At 27.4% G+C, this 21,299-nt stretch overlaps 4 protein-coding genes across 6 annotated transcripts; 2 read left to right on the top strand and 2 right to left on the bottom strand.

The window, feature by feature from the left end:
* Positions 1-289: 289 nt before the first annotated feature.
* On the top strand, positions 290-3,996 carry LOC145764143 (death-associated protein kinase 2-like). Its single transcript, XM_082575732.1, has 10 exons — positions 290-369; positions 478-580; positions 716-834; positions 1,142-1,280; positions 1,528-1,657; positions 1,807-1,882; positions 1,982-2,134; positions 2,202-2,247; positions 2,326-3,073; positions 3,241-3,996. Exons 1-10 carry the CDS (start codon positions 308-310, stop codon positions 3,306-3,308), a joined length of 1,644 nt encoding a protein of 547 aa, XP_082431858.1. The 5' UTR covers positions 290-307; the 3' UTR covers positions 3,309-3,996.
* Positions 3,997-4,243: 247 nt separating this feature from the next.
* LOC145764145 (tribbles homolog 2-like) lies at positions 4,244-6,772 on the bottom strand. Of its 3 annotated transcripts, none has more exons than XM_082575735.1 (6): positions 6,159-6,772; positions 5,900-6,053; positions 5,519-5,690; positions 5,199-5,408; positions 4,802-4,995; positions 4,244-4,698 (listed from the first exon to the last, which is right to left on the bottom strand). In XM_082575735.1, the coding sequence occupies exons 1-6, from the start codon at positions 6,489-6,491 to the stop codon at positions 4,454-4,456; spliced, it is 1,308 nt and encodes a 435-aa protein (XP_082431861.1). In that variant the 5' UTR covers positions 6,492-6,772; the 3' UTR covers positions 4,244-4,453. The 3 variants fall into 3 exon arrangements, with proteins under 3 accessions (XP_082431861.1, XP_082431860.1, XP_082431859.1); XM_082575734.1 differs by having other exon boundaries at positions 5,873-6,053; XM_082575733.1 differs by having other exon boundaries at positions 4,790-4,995; positions 5,873-6,053.
* Positions 6,773-7,752: 980 nt separating this feature from the next.
* Positions 7,753-11,699, top strand: LOC145748144 (translation initiation factor eIF2B subunit beta-like). Its single transcript, XM_082564940.1, has 8 exons — positions 7,753-7,848; positions 8,551-8,767; positions 9,934-10,087; positions 10,309-10,418; positions 10,509-10,643; positions 10,749-10,844; positions 10,987-11,165; positions 11,415-11,699. Exons 2-8 carry the CDS (start codon positions 8,609-8,611, stop codon positions 11,626-11,628), a joined length of 1,047 nt encoding a protein of 348 aa, XP_082421066.1. The 5' UTR covers positions 7,753-7,848; positions 8,551-8,608; the 3' UTR covers positions 11,629-11,699.
* A 451-nt stretch (positions 11,700-12,150) lies between these two features.
* LOC145752355 (vitamin D3 receptor B-like) lies at positions 12,151-18,034 on the bottom strand. Its single transcript, XM_082568631.1, has 12 exons — positions 17,700-18,034; positions 17,363-17,506; positions 17,064-17,154; positions 16,691-16,840; positions 15,703-15,833; positions 15,181-15,359; positions 14,774-14,865; positions 14,432-14,608; positions 14,085-14,233; positions 13,886-14,002; positions 13,603-13,784; positions 12,151-13,320 (listed from the first exon to the last, which is right to left on the bottom strand). The coding sequence occupies exons 1-12, from the start codon at positions 17,929-17,931 to the stop codon at positions 13,255-13,257; spliced, it is 1,710 nt and encodes a 569-aa protein (XP_082424757.1). The 5' UTR covers positions 17,932-18,034; the 3' UTR covers positions 12,151-13,254.
* Positions 18,035-21,299: the final 3,265 nt, after the last annotated feature.

Genomic DNA, 21,299 nt, shown 5'->3' on the forward strand with positions numbered 1-21,299 from the left:
AATATTAAGTTTATGTTTTACACTTAATGTGTGTTCTTGTAGTATTTAGTTAGGTTAAAATAAACTATTTTTACTAAAAAAAATTATTAAAATTAATTTACATTGACATCATTACATGTCAAACATTTTTACAGTAATTATTTTTACAAAATGTAACACTAAATATTAGTTTTAAAATAAATAGTATATAATATTTTTTCCACAAAAACCTAATGTTATAACATGTAATTAAATATATATTGCGATATGTAAAAATGTTTGGTAAATAGATTTTTTTTTTCAAATTTAGAAAATTATTTAAGAAAAAATGATTAAGTTTCAACAGGGAGAAGTTGAAGAATTTTATGATATAACTGAGGAGATTGGAAGGTTGTGTTAATTAATATTTTAACCATCTTGCAACCTATTGATTATGATGCTGCGTTGTTTTATCGACCTACCATGCTATATGATATTAATTGGTTGTTTTATTTAAAGTGGCCAATTTGCTGTCGTAAGAAAATGTATGGAAAAATCAACACAACGAATTTATGCCGCAAAGTTTATTAAAAAGAAAAGAGCAAAAGCCAGTAGAAGAGGGGTAATCGGTTACTTAATTTATTTTAAATACATGTGTCAGAATATTTAATTGTTTTAAAATAAAAAACATTGGTTAAATAAAAAGTTATTAAATTAAAAGGTATGAAAATAAGGCTGTTAACCTAATTTTTTATAGGTTTCAATTGAAGATATAAAACGTGAGGTCGAGATTTTAACAAGTGTAAAACATGACAATATTATTCGTTTACATGAAGTTTTTGAAAGTAATACCGAAGTGGTTTTAATTCTTGAAATGTAAGATCTTATAACAATATTTATAATATGTCAGGTTTTTTATTTTAAGACTGTTAATTTCGACTTCGGGTTACTTTTGTTCTTTTAATTAATTTATTTGTTTTTAATATTTACTATGTTGATTATTATAGTGGCAAACCTAAACCTCCTAGTTTTAAACTTTTTCCTAATATCTTATTGAAAATTAATTTGTTGGCTATTAATTTTATTTCAATAAGTGTTTCAAATAATTACCAACTTAATATTTTGTTATTATTCATAGCTAACATTTTTTCTGGTAAATAAATTCACATTTTTATTATTGCAGGGTTGCTGGCGGGGAACTTTTTGATTTTTTATCGGAAAAAGAATATTTATCCGAACCACAAGCTATTGTTTTTATAGTTCAAATATTAGAAGGAATGAATTATTTGCATAACAAAAATATAGCACATTTTGACCTAAAAGTTCGTTTTTCATTAACTTAAATTAAAATATTTAATCTAGTAACGTAAAAATAAAAGGCCAAAACCAAAAACATATTGGATACTATCTTATAATAACATACTGACACTTTATATATGACTAATTATTTAATTAAATAATTTACATCATTGTAGTAATAAAAACTGATTTTTACTTGACCATCTTAAAATATGTACTATCAAAAGAAACTTATTTTAAATCCATATAACTCAAGAAATTTATATTTAGCCAGAAAACATTATGTTGTTAAATAAAGAAGGAGATAGCCACAAAATAAAGTTAATTGACTTTGGTTTGGCTCAAGAGATTCAACCAGGAAAAGAATATAAAAATATGCATGGCACCCCAGAATTTGTAGGTAATTTGCAATTTCCTTATATTTGTACTAATAACAAATTATTTTTTATAGAAACATGATTTACTATTTAGCTAATTTTTTAAAAACATTTTAATTATAAATTTTCAAAATATTACATCCAATTTTTAATTGCGTTTTTTAATTTTTAGCCCCAGAAATTATAGCTTATGAGCCAATCGGTTTACCTGCTGATTGTTGGAGTATTGGAGTAATCACCTTTATTTTGTGAGTATAAGAACAAAACATTGCCAAAAAAATGCACTCAACTAAATAATTTTACGTACCTTTTACAACATGAACACATGTTCTTAATTTTTAATAAAGGTTAAGTGGGTGTTCCCCCTTTCTTGGAGATGACAAATCAGAAACATTTGAAAATATTACTAAAGTAAACTACATATTTGACGAGGAGTACTTTTTTGAAGTCAGTGATCTTGCCAAAGATTTTATCAGAATGTTTCTATTAAGAGACCAGAGGTAAAATCAAATTTTTAATATTAAAAAATATTACGAAATCTAATAACAAAACTCATTTTATCTTTAGAAAACGTCTTACGGTTAAGGACAGTTTAAATCATCCCTGGATTAAGGTAAGAGTTGTTGTATTACTTTTTAGGCATTTTAAAATAAAAATCCTAAGATAATCTTAATAATTTAACGTTTTTAAGGGAGCAGCAAACTATATACCAGCTTGGAATACTCACGAACCTTTATACAACTCGACTAATGAATATGCAGAATCGATTGAACTCGTCAGCGGTAACCCTGATAAAACAACCACGGAAATAAAACCTAGTGTAGACAATACTCCCATTAAAACAATTCGAAACAATACTTCTATTAAAACAGAACCAATTAAAATAACTGATTCAAAAAATAAAAACACTCCTTTTAAAACAGAACCAATTAAACTAACTGACCCAGAAAATAAAAACGATGTTTCATGTGAATTAGACAAAGGTGAACAAACAAGAGAGGTAGTAACAAATATCCCTGTAAAAATCATACATGTTGATAAAAATATTAACAAAAAGAAACCAAACCAAAATACTTCAAGTGTCTCGATTTCAATCCCTGTTCATCACTTCGACGACAGTCCCGCATCTTCCAGGTCCTCTACTGAAGAATACTGGAGCCCAAGAGCTTTATTGGAGACAAAGCAGAACAAAAATGAACAAATCTTGTCGTCTGTTTCTCGCTCACAGAACTTATTACAAAAACTTCGACAAGAGAGGGGAGACTTAGAAAAAGATCTCCGTTTATTTTCAGAGAGCGTTCCGTTGATGTCAGACAACTCAATTTTATCTTTAAGACAAAGAATGGCAAAAAGAATCGAAGACATGGAATCAAGTTTTAAAGACCTCTCAACTAAAAGGGCGACCACCAGAAAGAAAATTAAATCTTTATTTGGAGACGGTAACAGTTTATATGCAAAAATAATTTTATATATAAATATGTAACTTTTAGCTAAAATAGAAGAAGTTACATTTTTGATCTAAAATACAATCGTTTACACTTACTATTTTAAATTTCCACACAATTGCTGGAAATATTATATTTGAAAATATATTTATATTTTAAAGAGCAAATGGATCGTTTGGAAAAGCGATTTCAACAAAGCAAAGCAAGATTTCGAAATCTCAATTTTTAAAAAAATTACGGCGATTGTAGGGTTTTAACAGTGGGAGTAAGAGACCCGAACATTTTTAATGGCAATAAAAACAACTAAACTGTGTTGTAGCCGAAAATTTTCCACCTCGTGTTTAAAAAAATTGTAGCTTATTTTTTAAAAACAACTATTGTATATTTATCATGGTTTTTGATTAAGACAAAAAAACACTTGAACGCATGAATTCATTCGGATTATTTATCTGTCAAAATGTAGCCATTTCTAATAAAAAAATCCAATTTTTTAACTTCCATATCCTTTTAAGGTGGTAATTATTTAATCTATATCATGGTTCGATGTTTTGATAAAAAAAATTTGGTTTCAATTAATTTGCATGAACAAAGTATTTTATATCAACAAAAGTCCATTGTGCAAATTTCAAGCATGTTATTTGATTTTCAGAATTCTTTAATGTTTCATAAAACCGAAACTTTATTATTGCTGTATAAACTAACTTTAACCAAAACTTTTATCTCATTCAAATGAAAAATGAATTTAAGCTCCTTTACAAAACAAACATTAACTTTAAATATTTCCAAGCTACTCTAATTTACTGGTTTAGTATCCCAGGCCAGTTGCTTTGGTTAACCCAGTTATATTTAATGACTACAACCCTTCATTGACTGATTTAGTAAGTCATACTATACATGGCAACAGTAACATTAAACCCAGAACCGTACCAGCTTTAACTACTGTGTGAATCTGTTTCCCGAATATATTTAGCTAAGAAAACTCAAATACCTCTTTAATGTAACAAAAAGTTATATAAGTAAGGTTTTGAGTAAAGATTTGTTAATCTACTGTTTGTGGCCCACTCCGTTTTTGGAAACGTTGTTTATTTTTCAAAATAATTAGTGATGTAGTATCTTTTGGAAATTAAGTAACTGTATAAAATATATAGATATGGAAAAACAAACTTAAGAATAATATTTATTTGTACTCTAAATTTAACAATTTAAAAATCTTTACGCACAGACTGAAAAACATAATGAAATTGGATATTGCCAACAACATTATTTTTGATTATTAGTGATTCTATGGAAGAGATTATTTATACAACTTCCCTCATGTTGTTAAGGAATATAAACGTGTTTTAATCCACATATGATCAAAATATATTAAAATAATTACCCAAATTCAAACAACATTTCTCCGTCATCAACATTTTCATCTGTTTTTAATTGTTTTAATGTGTTTTGAAGCTCAGGAACAAGTTGATCATCGTAGTGTGATGGACTAAAAAATGATGATGGAAAGGAATGGCTCCCCGTGTGACGACCAAATTCTTGAAGGAAAGTTTTAGTATTGCTGCTACGACAATTTCCTCCGCATCCGAGGGATATTGCTTGTCGAGGAGTATCCCAACAATCCCCTGAAAAATACTTTGTTTAAATGCAAATTTACCTTTAATAACAAAAAAAATTTATACAAAACTTTTTAACAAAGGTTATTGTAATTTATACCGTGAATCGTACCAGAACGTTGTAGCCATGGATGGTCCAAAATTTCCTGAGCTGTTAGTCTAAGTGCTGGTTGTATTCGAAGCAAGTTTTTAATTAAGTCTTTAGCGTGGGAAGATAACTTATCAGGCAGTGTAAAGTGGCCACGGCTTATTTTTGCAAACATTGCAATGGGGTCTGGTTCATGAAAAGGATATCGACCAACCAACCTTCAAAATATTATATATATATTTAACAAATATTTAAAGCTTTTTTACACAGCAATGACAGAAAAAAATATAGTCCTACAATTAAAAACCTAAAAAACTCGAAAGTATTTAAAAAAGTGGCATAATAGATTGCAATATTTGTTACAAATAAGCCATTTTAGGTTACAATGGGTTATAAAATAAAAGCTTAGACCTATACTTACATTGTATACAACATTACACCCAAGCTCCACACATCTGATGCTTTACCACTATAACCTGTACTTAAATTGGTTTTATTATTATTGGTTGCGCATGTGGTAGAAAGTATTTCCGGACTAGCATAAGCAGGGCAACCATGTCTGTCCGACATTCTGTCATCGCTGCTATCAAGAACACTTGCATCATCCAGACATTCAAGTAGGACTTCAGTTCTATAAATTAAATTTTAAAAGTTAAGTTATATTCAAAGTTGTTTTTAAAGATTTAGGTCACGCATAAAACATTGCTACAAATTTTTATTTTTATGTAATTAATAAAATACCTTTCTTCGTTTCTAAAAATAAATTTTCTGAGTTTAAGATCTCTTAGAACAATGTTTTGGGTATGACAATGTGAAACAGCTGAGACAACTTGCTTGAACAAAGAAGCAGCAACACTTTCCGAAAGAAAACGTTTGGAACGAACAAAACTGTGAAGATTTTCTGCCTTAAAACCTGTAATTTTAAGTATATATACATAACAAACACAGAAAAAATACATTTTTTAAAAAGTAAATTAAAAAAAATATATATATTTATTGATACAAAATTACAACTTATATAAAAGCTAACTAACTTTTTAAAAACTAAAATATTAAAATAACCAGCTAGTTATAACAAACAAAATGTACATTTACCGGAACTTGAAGGGTCACTAATGTCACCTTTGCAGTTATCCTTCATTGGAATGCCAGAGTGAAGAAAAAGATATGCCTTTTGAGGTCCAACCAACAAATCAACTATATTATTTATATTTGGATGTTCAGCAACACGCATGTATCCCTTAATAGCATTTCTATAAAGTGTAGCTTCATAAACCTTTAAATAAAAAAATATATACTGTAACTAGTTTGTATGAAATAATATCCACAAAAAAAATGTACGTGACCCAAAGCTATGATCATTAATAAAACAATAACTGACCTTGCAAATGTATTCCATATCAGTATTGCAATCTACGGCTCGAAATACGTTTCCTGTGTTATGTCCCTCAACATGTTCAACCAAAATATATTTTCCAATTCTTGCGACTTGATGACTTCCATCAGGAACAAATGTTGGAGGAGTTGGAGAAGATAAACCTGGTGAAAAAGTGGTGTTGCATGGCAAACTATTAGTTATTGATGACTTGATCTGTGAGATACTGTCATGTCTTTGATGGTTAGTTCTTTGACTGCTAGTAACAACATCCAATTGGCTGTTAATGGATGTTTCATTGTTGTTAATAGCAATTGGTGCAGAACGTTGTTTATTCATAAGTATTATTTTAATGTCCCAAAAATAATAAAATAAACAACTCTATCATACAGTTCCAATGTAATGTACGTTAATAGTTTGTTCAGTGTCTTTAACTAATGTAGCTTATTTCATCACAATTGTTGTGTTTTTAACCAAGTAAAAAAAGGAGATTGCTTAATAAGTTTGTAGCACCAACGGTTCAGTTTGAAGAAAGAATATTAAGAAGTGGCCTACCTGGCCAATTCTTAAATCCTAGTACATATACCCTTCATTCTTAAACCTAAAAAATAAAAATTTCGTTTAATTTAAGTTACACAGTCTTTATTTGCCCTATTATGAACAGCTCCAAAATTATCTGATTATGCAATACAGTGAACAAATATTTACGGTGGTGCCATAAGGTAACATTTCAATTGTAATAGTCACATTAATTAGGGGTAATTTGTTTTTTAATTACACATTTTTAAAAACCTCCAAAAACAGCCTAATAAATAAATAACCTTCCCAGAGGTTAAGTAAAGACCAAAAAGATAGTTATAGCAGTTCAAAAGGGTACAATTTTTTATTTGTGTTATAGTTTATTGGTTTAAACTGTCAAACTTAAATTCCAAATAGACATTAAATTACTACTAAAGTTAAAGTCTAACTATCTTCTATCTATAAACAGCTAAATGCCATTTTTTAAGGTCTTTCCTTCCCTTTGTCATTTAATAACTTTCAACTAGTGTACTATCTTAGTCTGCGTATGCATATTATTACAAGGCATCTACTTTACTCCAATGAATGGTTTTTCAATCCTTATAAAAACTTGAATTTTTTTTTTTACATTTTTTTTTCATACGTTAGGTTAGTGCTGCTACTACTTCGTTTTGATCAATTTACTATGACGGAACAAATACAGTCCCACAACACTACAGATAGTTGTTTGGGTTATATAAAATATTATTCCGCGTTTTAAATTACCTAGTATTCAATCTATTTTGTTTTACTGGTATTTATAAACTGTTTACTAAATACAACTTTTTAAAAAGTTTAGAACTTCTTTTCACCAACGTCGTTTTTAACTGTGTTAGTGATCTACAAACATGAACATGAAACTTTTCTGCGGAGAACTACCGAAATGTTATGTCGCAACCAGCAACATTTCGTATTGCGTCATACTAGACCAATCAGAGAGCGAAGGCGTACACGCTAGACTGTGTTACGCAATCCTACGAACTTATTTCACTCTCTACATGAAAGTTAAATATTATAGTTTCGCAATATTATAAAAGTTAAGTTAGTTTTTTTATTGATTGGAATGAATGTGTAAACATACATCCATTTATTATATTGCGCAAGTACAAGAACTTTAAATCAAAACATATCCTCTAAGGTAATATTTAAATTCATAAAATAACTGCTACATAAATTCCCACAAATTTATAAAGTAAAATTACGATTACGTGATATACTACTATAACTACACATTTTACAGCGACTGTGCGTTATTTGAAGGGTCAATGTAACTTGTATATTAACAAAGTATTAACGCAAGGGGTTTAAATAAACTAAAGTTGCGTAATTTGAGAAAGAGTCTAAAAAAGTTTAGGTATAAAAAAAAACAGTTTAAAAAAATTTCCTAATATACAAACCAAAACATTTAATCTGTATATCATTTCACTTATACTATAAATAGACAAATTTAAAATAAAAAAGTATCTATTTAAATTTTAGAGCTCTAAATGCACAAAATGCAGATATGTGCCATATGGCTTTTTATCTTTCTCAAAAGTAACTATTGTTTTACGAATTTTATTCTGTTATTGTAGAGGCAATCTGAAAATACCTACTGCTAGTCACAAGTCACATCGGAAAATAGCACGGTTTATAGTTAATAACTAGCGTATACATTTTCGAAAGGTTCTTTATTAACTTGACGGGATAACAGTTTTGACAATGCGAGAAACTTTAACACCACGTTACAAATTTTCTAAAAACTTTCCCTAACTGGCTCCTGTAACTTTAAACGCTTGACTAATCTCGCCAAGTTGATTAAGTCCTTTCCTTTATTTTCAAAACAACGTTTGTTTTACAGGTCTTAGCTGTGTAAATTAGCGATTGCATAAGACAATTACAAAAGCCCGAATCAACATATGGCAAGGCCTAATTTAGATCGTTTTTTATTGGATCTGGAGCAAGAAAAATATAGTGGATCATTTGATCTTGCTTACAAAACAATAAATCATCTTAGAAAAATAATTAGTCAAACATATTGGAGCAATGCTAAAGATTTGATGACAATAATTCGCATGGTATTGAAAAAAAAACTTTATTTTTTATTAGTAATTGCAATATTTACTAAGTGCAAATAACATTTACCGGCAGCGTGGTGTAGTGGTAAGAACACTTGCTAAACCACTGTGAGGTCGTAGGTTCAATCCCCATTGATCTCATGCTGTAGCGTCCTTGAGTAAGGCGCTATAAATGGTATAAACTCCTGCTGAGCCAGCACTTAATTAGCAGCATAACTACTGGGCAATTATAATCTATAATATCCCAAACTGCCACAGGCAACTCGAGACTGGGTCGGAGTAACTTATGTTACTCTATGTTTAAGTCGCACATTCGACTTTCCCACATCGAGGATAAAGATATATACAAAAAAAAAAAAAACATAACTAAAATAACTGCATTTTTTATATATATTTATTTATCCTCGATGTAGGAAGGTTAACCTCACAACCTGTTTACCTAATCATAAAGTAACATCAGTTACCCTGACCCAGTGCTATGTTGCCTTTGCGGTTAGGATTAAACCCAGGACCTTATGTAGTAAAGCCAGGTGTTTTGACAACTACACCACACAGATATTAATCACAAACAATCCCAATAACTGCAAATAAAACTCCCCGTATTAACAAGGTGCCCTGGTCTGTTAGTATGACACTCCGTGACATCATTATTAATGTACTGATATACTTTAAAGATTTATTCAAACATAAAAGTCTATCCCCAGGGTGCTATTATGAACTAATTTAAAAAGCACTTTTTATCACTTTAAAGGTTTTTTAAAATACCATTTGTTGTATATAAATACTTCGTTTTATTAATATAAGATCCTGGTTTTTCTGATAAATAAATCTGTAAAAATTGTTTTAGTTGCTTTGCCCAACAATAGAATTTAATTAAAATTCACAATTTTATTTTTGCAATTTTAATCATTTTTATATTTTTGTGCTAAACAACTTATTAGGTAAAACCATGATAGACCATTGACTTAGTTCCACCTTCTTCAACAATGTAGATTTTTTGATTAATATGTCAACATACCTGTGTTTTAAAGCATTTTACTTGGTACAGTGTTTAGAATTTGGCAAAAATTGCCCTTGTTTTCTGAATTCTGATCCTAATTATGGCAACTGTTTTTAAGACTTTAAAATCCATATTATAATAAGCAGAGTAAAAGTATTTTAATCAGGAGGGTAAGAGAATGGTGGATGCCCAACCTTCAGAGTTGGTGATAGGAAACATGGTTCGTCGAGTGCTCAAAATAGTTCGAGAAGAATATGGATTGTTGCGTGGTGCTACAGAAGAATCGACAAAAGAATGGTTGCAAAAGATGATAACATCAGGTGTTGTTTATAATCATTTTTTTGGGGCTAACAAGTTTATGATATTCTAGTATTTTACCACTATTTTTAATAAAAAAGTTTTGTTACATATTACTTATTATATATATATATTTTAAAACGTAACAATTGTAATTGAGTTGACTTTTATTTAAAAAAAACGTTAGTAAGTATAGGTACTACTATGATAAAGAGAATTGAATTTAGTATTCTTATTTGTGTAGAGGGCGAAGACTTTACAAAGACTGTAAAAGACTTAAAATCAACAGTGATGGAAGTTGTTAAAGAATATATTGATGAAATGGAGGATTCAATACACAACATATCAGCTCAGGTTTTTTAGTTATTTTATAGTTTTTGTTAAAGAAGGTTTCTGTTTTACCATTTTATGTGGCGCTTATCAAAAATGTTAATTATTTTCTAGGCTTTAGAACATATTCATTCTAATGAAGTTATTTTAACATTTGGAAAATCTTGCTCCGTCGAAGCATTTTTAAAACAAGCTGCTAAAAAAAGAAAGTTTAATGTGATTGTTGTGGAAGGAGCCCCATTTTATCATGTATGCTTAGACTAGTTTATACAATTTTATATATACTTTTTTAAACTTTTAGTTAAAGTGGTTTTTCATGTTAAAAGTTTAAATAAATATTTTTTTTAAACAAAGGGTCATGAGTTTGCCAAGTCATTAGCAAAAGATGGTATTGAAACAACAGTAATAACTGATTCAGCTGTATTTGCAATGATGTCTCATGTTAATAAGGTTTTTATTCAATTTTTATTAAAAAAAAATAATAATAAAGTAAAATACTGGTACACTTTACTTTTAGTTACTAGTGAGTTTTAAAATATATTATCACTTGCTGCTAAGTACAACCTAAATGTATTTTAAACTATTGGTTTAGGTAATAATTGGAACACATGCTGTGCTAGCTAATGGAGGTTTAAAAGCTTTAAATGGAACACACTTGATTGCATTAACAGCAAAGCAACATGCTGTGCCTGTTATAGTATTGGGAGCTATGTTTAAACTAAGCTTATATCACTACTCAGATATATGTGGAAATGAAACTCATTTTAATAGGTAAAAATAAAGATTGCATTACTAGTTGTGACCAATGGGAAAAACAACAAATTAAAACTTGTTGCATGTGCTAAATTTAAAGGTTTAAGTTTGCTGTGAAAATTTACATATATATACTTCTTTTTAATTTTTTAACTTATTTTACCACTTGTTTTACCATTTTTTAGCTTATTTTACCACTTGTGAATGTAAGGTTACTTTATATTTTTTAATCTACTCTCAACTTTTTTTCCTATTAATTTGTTTTAGGTTAGCATCACCAAAAAGTGTTATAGGATATTGTGAAGCTGGCTTCGAAAATATTAAAAATGTTCAAATTTACAATCCAACTTTTGACTATGTACCTCCTGAACTTGTTACATTGTTTATTTCAAACATAGGTGGAAACGCACCCTCTTATATGTATAGATTATTAAGTGAACTATATCATCCTGATGACCATGATTTAGATGTTTTGTCTTAAACTTTTTATAAATGGGTTTATGAATTTGGTGTGTAACTTTGAGATAAATAAAATATTTTGTTTTGCTGAGAAAAAAGGGATTTTTTTATGTCAATACTGAATTAACAAATAAAAATTTATGACAAATATTAACGGTAAAATTTAGATTGGTTTGTAACGAACATTATTTTTCTAACAAAACAATTATAGCAATGAACAAAGCAATTGTAACTTAAATAATTATTTAAATCATGACTAGAGACAGGCAAAAGGCAATATTTAACTATTCTAATATAATTTGACAGTTTTAAAATAATTTTTTTAAATTAAAAACAATTTAATATTCACAACTAAAAAAGGCCAGTATTTTGATGGATAGAAAATGTTTAACAATACAACAAAAAACAAATCAAATATGCAATTTAATTACCTAGAAATAAATGCAGTTTTAACTTTAAATAGTCAGAGATATAAATCCTGAATTTTCTAAATTTCTCTTAAACATGATTAAGTTTTATTTTTGTATTTTAAATTATTGCTGCTCAAAAATATAAACAAAAAATAGTCAAATGCAACAAAAAAGTTTGAAATTTAATGTTAGTGTTTTAAAAGATAAATTTAATGAGAGAAATGGAAATAACAGTCACTGGCTATTACAATTTTTTTTTAAACATGGCAAGCCAAAACTATTTAGAAACACTTATAATACAGAAATGTTGTTAAGAACTTTTACAACTGCCTTAGCTTTTTGAATTTATAGAGTAAGTATATGTAAATATATATAAAAAGGTTATGTATCTGGGTAAATGCCTGCTTGCACAATTCTATAAACAATTACATGATAAGCATGTATATATGCTGTTAATAAAGGTATAGTTAAAAGTAAAAAATAAACTATTAAATGTTAAGGTAAGCAAATAAACAATTGAAAATTAGAGTAAAGCACTTAATGTAAACAAACTTGTTTACATTAACATTAGGCCAAAAATATGGCTTTTTGAGGAACATTTTTATTTTAAAAAGGCTGTTCAACCGGTTTTACATGATTCAGTTTCATAAAATGCAAATCCAATCAAATAATTTTGACCATAGTATTTGTTTAATAAAAAACAGTGCGTTTGTAAAGAAAAATTAAATATGAAGCCTTATGAGAAACATAATTTATGTGGTTAAAATTAAACAAAATTTGTTTTTAAAACCTATTTATACCTTTGTTAAAAATACAGTTTTCATTAAACAGAAATATAATTTAGATTAAACACCAACGAGATCCTTGGCACATAAAGTCACAACCTTTTATTTCAAAATATGGTTTATTGGATAAAAAAAAATGTTGTTATTACTACCAAGTAATAAAAGTATAAGCCCTGGCTTAGTGCATGATGATATCGTGGGTGGAATTCAGAATAAAAAGATTAAAACATGTTTAAAAACTTAAAATCAGGAATAAAATTTTTGTAAACTGAGGTGACTTAAATATGAGGTAGTAACTAAAATTTTGTTAAGACTGTGATAAGGATAAATATAAATAGTTTTTTGTTTTTTGCTTCCACTAATCCATTTCCTAGATAAAATCAAAGTAAAATGACAAATGTAACCCTGCAAAGATGAACGAACCCTTTAAATCAAAGTTCTATGCTTTTGTTACTAAGTTTCTTCATCCACAGGTTGCACTTCAATTACAAGGGGGCGAATATCATCACCATAATCTTTCTATAATTAACACATAATATACGACAGTTTAAAAAAAATTGTGATTATCAAGCAAAATTAATACTAATGTGATAATATACCATAACAAAAGTGGCAGTTTAATTAATTTTGTAGGCCTCTATGAATTGGAAATACATTTTTATATTTCGTAATAAGCTTCAATATATATATATACCAGTTATTCTAAATTTCAACCAAATGCAGTTAGAATTCAATTTTAAACTGAAGTAAAATTACTCTAAACTTAACAAATTTAGATGCAACTATTTAAATTCAACTTACTTGGACTTGTGTAAATGCAGTTGTACATAAGGCATTAAGGGTTCTTAATCTTGGTAAAAAGGACGTAATATGAGCAAACCTATGTCTTATTCGATATGTGGTTTCTGTATAGGCTTGCAGTGCCTCTGCTATGCATTGTTGTTGTATTTCAACTCTATTGTATTCTTTAACATCAGCTCGGTCTAATTTGTAAATATAATTGTATAAAATCAGACCGCGAAAAATAAGACATTCCAATTGTTAAAAAATATAAATCGCACTTTTAACTTAAATAAAAACATACCGGCAGAAAAAAGTGCAATGGAGGAAAGTGAAGCCATTTCCATATCATTAAGATTTAGTTTACTTAAATCTTCATGAAATTTAAGGTAGGTGTCTGCATACTCTTCAGACATCCCCCCTATAATATGGTAACATTACTTTATTTTATTCAAAAGTATTAAAATTGATTTAATATTGATTAATTTTTCTAATAGTTTTACCTTGTAAGAAGGATTCTCTAGTATACAGAATATCAGGCCCTAGTGTTAGAGCCTTTTTATCCACATCATATGTGTAATTTGCTTTTATAAAAAGTATTTCAGTGCAACCTGCTTTTAACAAAGCTATTTGGTCAGCAAGATTAAGATCCCTAAAAGTTAAAATCAAGTATTTAGCACAAAACTTAAAATATAAGCAATTGGTTTAACAAACCTTAAAAATGCCAAGATTTTATAAAATTCGCATACAAAAATGTTTAAAAAAACAAATTAAGTTTATTACAAAATTTATTTCAATAACACTTCACTGAAATTAAAAGTGTGTAGGTTATAATCTTAATGAAACTCACATAAAGGTGGGTATTTTTTTGCAAAACTTAATAACTTCTTTAATACTAAATTCCATAATATCTGTAAAGTGATACACGTGAGCTGCATTGGTGGCACTATTCAGGCTTTGTGAAGGATCCCCTCCTGCCATATTACTTGGTGTTCTTGCAACTATTTCTGATGAAATTCGTTTAATTCTAAAGATTGTAAAAGTTATTTTATTTTGACATCGAACTTTGTGTTTACTAGGCTTTAGGCTACTTGTACTACTTAGTATGTATATATATATACACACGGTAACACACTTACAATAAAAATTAAAAATTTTCTTCAGAATTAATTATTTTAAATCTAAAACTTACAAGTCATGAAAATTGCCCGAACTATTACTAGAGCAAGGTGAACTACAGGGAGATTTTTTTTGCATGATGTCTTTCTTAATTGCATCAGCCCCCTACAGAAAAAAACCTTTTATGGTTAATAGAAAGTTTTTTACGGTATATTTAAAGAAAACGCTTTTTACAAATTGTTTACAATAAAAATTCATTAAATATCCAAAAATATTTTATGAAAATTATTAAACTAATATTAGCACAACAAAGAGATACAAAAAATGACAGTTTACGAAATATTTCATATTAACAACAGTTTGCTATTTTAGGAGATAAAAAAATTTAAAATAAACAAATCATGAACACATTTAATTTTTCAAACAGGCAAAAATTCCAAATTATAGAATTATTAGAAACTAATTTTTAAATCAACATACCCGTAAATTATCTTGGCTTGGGGCAACATTACTTTGCACAAATGCTAGACAAATTGTGTTGAGTAAAACTCGTTGATCTTCTTGTAATTCCATTGGAATCCAAACTTGAGTGGCTCGCTTGATTCGATTACTTAAAACCAGCGTCTTTTTCATTTGAATTTGATCTTGTGACATTATACCTTAAATACAACAACAATACTTTTAAAATAGAAGGTTTAAAAAATATACGAAGACAACTTGTGAATAAAGCAAATTACTTTGAATGGATGACTTTTTCGGCAATGTTAAATACTTTATACAAAAGGTTAATACAAATAAAAACTAACATAATGTACCTCTTTAAATATAAAAACATTTACATTTAACTTCTGTTTGTTGGTTACAATATTATGGTTGTGTGGTTATTAATAGCCTACTTAATATTTTTATTAAAAAATTATGGAATATTTAATAAAATCATTCCAAAATTAAATACAGAAAATAGTTTAAGTAATAAGAGCTTGTTAATACAAAACTACTTACATTCTCGTTTCATTCCAATATCGATGCATTTTTGCAACCGACAAGCTTGACATTGTCTACGATTACTTTTAGTGATTGAACATTGATTATTATACGAACAAGTAAATGTTTTTGCATTTTTTATGCTTCTCCTGTAAAGTTAAAATATCAAAATCAATTTAAATTTATTTGAAAATTAGTCTTTAAAACTGGATTCAATTTTGCAATTTTTAAATGAACTGTATTTCTTTTTAAATGAAATAATGAAAGAACATTATTAATGTAAATCAATATTGATTATAAATCTTTGCAGTGCAACTATTACAAACATTGCAATGCTACGTTGTATGTTAAAAAAATTGCTAAAATTGGTGGTTTAAAAGGTTTGGTATACTAGGCAAAAAACACATGTAAAAATTTAAGTTAAATACAACATAAATGTAAATTAAGCTACTAATCAAATCGAAAAACAAAACTTATCCAAAAATTAAGAAAATCTATCTAAACTTATTCAGTATCAAAGTATAAAAATAATTTTTCGATATTAATTTGAAATGTGATTTTGAGGTAGTTAAAATTACGGGAATTAGTATTACCTGTTTGAAAATTTTTTTTTTAAATAAAAAAAAGTTGAATAAGCAAGATTTAAAAAATATTTTTGTGACCTACTTTCATATGTAGTTAACTGTTAATAAATCAACTTGTAAATACATCAAACAGATTTATTTATGATTTAATGCAAAAAGAATTTAAAGGCCTAAGGGCTCTTAACAATAAGGTTAAGTTTATGTTGACTATACTGATGCCTTAACTAATACAATAGCAAGATATATAACACAAAAAAGGGGTTCAACATTTATAATGCTGATATTTTTACTTTTGCAATATCTAACGTAAGCCCAAAAAATATTTAAAATCAATAAAAATATATATATATTTCATATATACATATTTATATGACATAGCTGCAAATTAAACTTACAAAAAAATAAAAAGTTAAATCACTTACCTAAAAAATCCTTTACAGCCCTCACAAGTTAAGGCATTAAAATGATAACCGGTGGCTCGGTCATTACATACTCCACATATTTTCCAGGAGTCATCATCATCATTGTCAAATAAACTCTGTTGATTCGATAAACCATTATCTTCTTGTGATCTTAAAAAAAGGATTATTAAAAAATATGCATGGTAAATGTATAAGCAGTAAATACGAATCTAATGAATCTAACTATTAAAAAAAATTTAAGATCAAATTGGTGTTTTTGTTTGATGTAAAATCATTTTGTGATCTTAAAATTATTCAAAGTATATACATAAATAATATTTTATGATTTAAAAAATATTTTTTTTTGTTAATGAAATAATTTGTCAATATTTACTTTTTCTTGCGACCACTTGAGGATTTAAATACATTAGTGTTGGAATTGATGTTAAAGTTTTGCGTAGAGTTTGAAATATTTGACAGCAATTCTTAATATGATAAAAAAACAAACATATAAAAATAATATTTTTATTCATAAAGTGAAGACAATAGCAAATTTCTAAAATATAGTATGTAAACCTATAAAATTATCAAATATAACCCTTCAAAATTCCAAACTTTTAATTTTTACAAATGAGATTTGAAAAACAATAAAACATAAAGATGATTTAAAAACATTACTAGAAGTTAAATAACCTTGTTGTGCAGCTCTATGGTGTGAAGGATCAAAACCAAACGAATCCAAGGAAAATCCACCTCTAGTGGCAGGATGAAAGGGAAGAGGAGGTTGACTAATTTCACTTTTTTTGACAACATCACTTATTTGCATTTTCTGTTCGACTGTAACAAAAATAATAAAATCAAAACTGATTGGTTTTACATAAAATTGCATATTAAAAAAAGTTTAGAAGTATTTAAAAATGAAAAATAATCACAATACTTGCATAGATATAATATGATAATGTTATGTCAGCAAATTAATATAAACCCTTTATTAAACACTTGGTTCAAGAACAAAGTGATTTCCTAATACCATTTCCTCGTAGTTGGTTTTTATGGTTGTGACTTTTTTCTTTATATTCGAATTGATCATCTTCAAAACTAGGTTGTCTGTACATTGGTGGAGAAGATCGATTGGGTAAAAAATGGTATGCCATATTGTCTTTGATGCCTTCAGTTACAGGGAAATGATTTTGATACTTAATGCTTTGAAAAATGTGACTACTAGGTTTCTTAACGTTCAAAGAGGAACCAGCTGTCATCATTCTTTGTCAAAAATTAACAAATTTTTCGACCGATTAATTTCCATTTATCAGTAAATTGTTTCATACCCATAAAATTTATCAAACATGTAGTTAAAAATATCCTAGCACTGTTGATATAAATAAATGAATTATATATATTTTGTTACTAAATTTACAGTTTTTGAAAGCAAGCATTTATGCAGATTTTTAATGCTTGCTTAACGAACAGACTGTTCAATTAACTGTAAATGTTTTAGTGGTTAAGATTAATACAGCCATTTAAATTCAAACAACACACACAAAGAATCAAAATTTTAAAATAAATTTAAAATTAATAATTGTAAAGGGCAAAAGTTTAAAAACAAAAGCACATAAAATTATGAATAATTTTTAAGCTATATTTAAAGGTATATATATTAAAAACAAATCATTTTTTGGGTGAATTTTCATTACCACTTACAAACTCATTTTAAATATTTTAGTTTTAAAGTTACATTTATTAAAACTCCTATTTCTTAATGTCTTCATGGTAAGATAGATAAACAGTATTTAAAGTCGAGCAGTTGCCAGCTAAACCCTTTCTTTATCAAATTATAGGTAACAAAATTAAAAAAAGAGAGGGAGTAAAGTAAATAATATAGGTCAAATCATGAAAATAAAAGCTATAGTAGTTGTTTAAACAAACGGTACGCTAACATAACTTTTCATTTATTTAACTTCAACGAAAACTTAACCCATGCACTAAACAAAACTTTTATTAAAAATTTTACCCAAAAAAAAGGCGAGTTTGAGAGATAAGTCTGTCTTGGAAGCCGCGCTGTCTGCGATAAATTCCCTTTTTCTTTTTTGAACGTTGACCTACATTTTAGCTCAGTGTTTACGACGTCATTTTTCACGTGGTACTTACTTACACTTGCCAGTTCTTAGCGGTTAACTGTTTAGGATACCATAAAAAATTAACAAAAATAAAATTCTTTTTTACCAATTACAAATTTTTTTGTGACAAACACGTGAAAAATAAATAAACTAAATAAAAATTTAAAAATGTATAGCTACAACTGTATTTAGTAATATAAATGTATAAACATTTTTTAAGGATGTGATATTAATAAAAACACAAAACGATAAGGATTAGCAAAGTCTAAACCGTATGCTTAAACGAGTATTAACATATTTAATATCTGGACCGCAAAGTCTTGGTTAATCGCAGTCATGTCTTAATTTGTTTTGTTAACTTTTTTACGACTGTTCTAGATAATAAAAAAAACGCTGCCAACTGTATAACTGAAAAAAACTCTATTAGCCCTCTTAATTTGATTCCCGATTAAACATTTTTTTGGTATTTTTTATAATTTTTTTATTTTTTAATAGCTTTATGTTTAATTATATTAGTACTGTAGTAAGCATATTGCACTTATTAAAACCGGTCATTAGTTTTTGATTCATCTCAAAAAAATCTAAAATGAAAATACTTTTTTCATTTCGCAACAAATCGCGAAAAAACAGTCTATCGAACTAGTCATAAATTATTAATAGAAATTACTTTTTTTAGTAAATATTGAAAAATATTTAATTTAAACCTTGAAGAATATGATTACTAAAATGTTATTTAATAACAAAAAACACTAGACTATTTAATTATATCGTAATTAAATAAAATTTTAACCAATTCTTTATAATTTATTTATTTAGTCTTAATAATTTACTAAATTAAAATCGTTTTCCTATTATTACAATTCTATACCTCAAAAAATACATATTTTAAAGCAAAAATCTTCAATCTAAAACAAGAAAATGGTTCAACCGAAATTTAAAATAAACATGTTTCCGACAACGTTACTTTAATAGATTTTAAAAATCGATAATAATCTTAAAGTTTGGTCAAAGATATAACATGCTATTTATTGGCTTAATGATAGCAATTTTTTGCTTGATTTTTTTATTTTAGTTTTTTAATTAAATTACAAAGTTTACAAAAGGGTCTAATTTTTGTTATAATATTACATAAATTATGCCTATGTACTTAAATAATAAAAATATATTCAGTATGTTGTTCATAAGTATTTTAATTAATAAACTGGTGTTCAAAAAATTGAATGATAATTTTTGTTAAATAAATGTAGGTTAACTTAGTTTTTACCATGCACTTTTTTAAACAAATTATATTATTAACACTTTAAAAAAAATTTTTTATATATATATTAAAAACATTTTTAACCATTCACAATTTGTCATTAATTAAACACACGCCTTAGATTAACCAACGAATTTTTACAACAGATTAACAATTATACACATTCACGATTGTCTAAAAATAAATACAACAACACAAATTCGTTATATAAGAGATTAAGGAATTTTATTTACTGTTAAGTATTAATTTAGTTGTACAACAGTTTTAGTTTCTTTAAATTTGTTTTTTACCGGCTTAAATGACTTTTTAATACGACGAACAGCATAGGCTATACATTTTTCTTTTCTTACATCTTATATATAATAGGTTTTGAAAATATAACCTGCAGATATATACTTGTATAACAAGCTTAGGTTCCTAAAACAACAACGATTAATTTTAGCAATCATTTTGTTTCGCCTAACTTTACGATATTTAACGAAATTTTTTAAACCTTATCAAAATGTGAAGAACATATTTTTAAACATTGAATTAATTTAAAGAAAAAAAATAACGACAATTATTGCAACAATATATTACGCAAAATACGCTTCACCTACTTGCGATTTGTAAACATAGACGTAATTTGAAAAATTTGGTATATAAGCTATCTTTTATTGTGGTAAATAAAATAAAAACACATAGATTGAAAAAATTCTTAATTAAACAAAAATGAACCTCGTAAAATTAATATACGATTTTTTAATTCGCTAATGTAATAATTAAAAAAAAACAAGTCACAAGTTAAGTTACGTAAAACGTGACATTTAACGTCCTTCCTTCATAAATTTCTAAATAAACTTAAACCGAGCTGTACTTTCATTAAAGAGCTGTACTTTCATTAAAAAAATAAGTTAGACTTGGTATGCTATTGATGCAATAATTTACAACACATCACGTCACGAATTTAAGGCCTAGTAATGACGTAAGTGAACTACGTAAGGTTAAGATATTACTAATCTAATTGTTTTAGGTTTGTGCTTAGACGTTAAATCATGCCACGATCTGCAAAAAAGTGTCACAGAAATACGTACTTCCGCTTAATTCAAACTGATTTGACTCTGTAGGTAGGGGGTGTAAAGTTGGTGCTCTTTTAACCTACATATTCCGTTTTGTTTTTGCTTTCATACAAAGCAATTATAACCATATTTCTTCCAAGTAAAAAAAATTCGGTAACACTAAGCAAAATATACCCTGCGTAGAACAATAAGTAAAG

Source organism: Corella eumyota, chromosome 1 (genome assembly GCF_963082875.1).
Source record: "Corella eumyota chromosome 1, kaCorEumy4.1, whole genome shotgun sequence".
Lineage (NCBI taxonomy): Eukaryota > Metazoa > Chordata > Ascidiacea > Phlebobranchia > Corellidae > Corella > Corella eumyota.

Excerpts from the sequence above, each read along its gene's own strand:
- LOC145752355 (XM_082568631.1), bottom strand. The coding sequence starts at position 17,931 with ATGATGACAGCTGGTTCCTCTTTGAACGTTAAGAAACCTAGTAGTCAC. Across the intron at positions 14,609-14,773 it reads TCGGGCAATTTTCATGACTT|AATTAAACGAATTTCATCAG; the intron begins GTAAGTTTTAGA and ends TACAATCTTTAG. Across the intron at positions 14,234-14,431 it reads AAAAAAATACCCACCTTTAT|GGATCTTAATCTTGCTGACC; the intron begins GTGAGTTTCATT and ends TTTAACTTTTAG.
- LOC145764145 (XM_082575733.1), bottom strand. The coding sequence starts at position 6,491 with ATGAATAAACAACGTTCTGCACCAATTGCTATTAACAACAATGAAACA. Across the intron at positions 6,054-6,158 it reads ATATGGAATACATTTGCAAG|GTTTATGAAGCTACACTTTA; the intron begins GTCAGTTATTGT and ends TTTTATTTAAAG. Across the intron at positions 4,699-4,789 it reads ACGTTCTGGTACGATTCACG|GGGATTGTTGGGATACTCCT; the intron begins GTATAAATTACA and ends AGTATTTTTCAG.
- LOC145748144 (XM_082564940.1), top strand. The coding sequence starts at position 8,609 with ATGGCAAGGCCTAATTTAGATCGTTTTTTATTGGATCTGGAGCAAGAA. Across the intron at positions 10,088-10,308 it reads GCAAAAGATGATAACATCAG|AGGGCGAAGACTTTACAAAG; the intron begins GTGTTGTTTATA and ends TTATTTGTGTAG. Across the intron at positions 10,644-10,748 it reads AAGGAGCCCCATTTTATCAT|GGTCATGAGTTTGCCAAGTC; the intron begins GTATGCTTAGAC and ends TTTTAAACAAAG.
- LOC145764143 (XM_082575732.1), top strand. The coding sequence starts at position 308 with ATGATTAAGTTTCAACAGGGAGAAGTTGAAGAATTTTATGATATAACT. Across the intron at positions 370-477 it reads ATAACTGAGGAGATTGGAAG|TGGCCAATTTGCTGTCGTAA; the intron begins GTTGTGTTAATT and ends TTTTATTTAAAG. Across the intron at positions 3,074-3,240 it reads TAAATCTTTATTTGGAGACG|AGCAAATGGATCGTTTGGAA; the intron begins GTAACAGTTTAT and ends TATATTTTAAAG.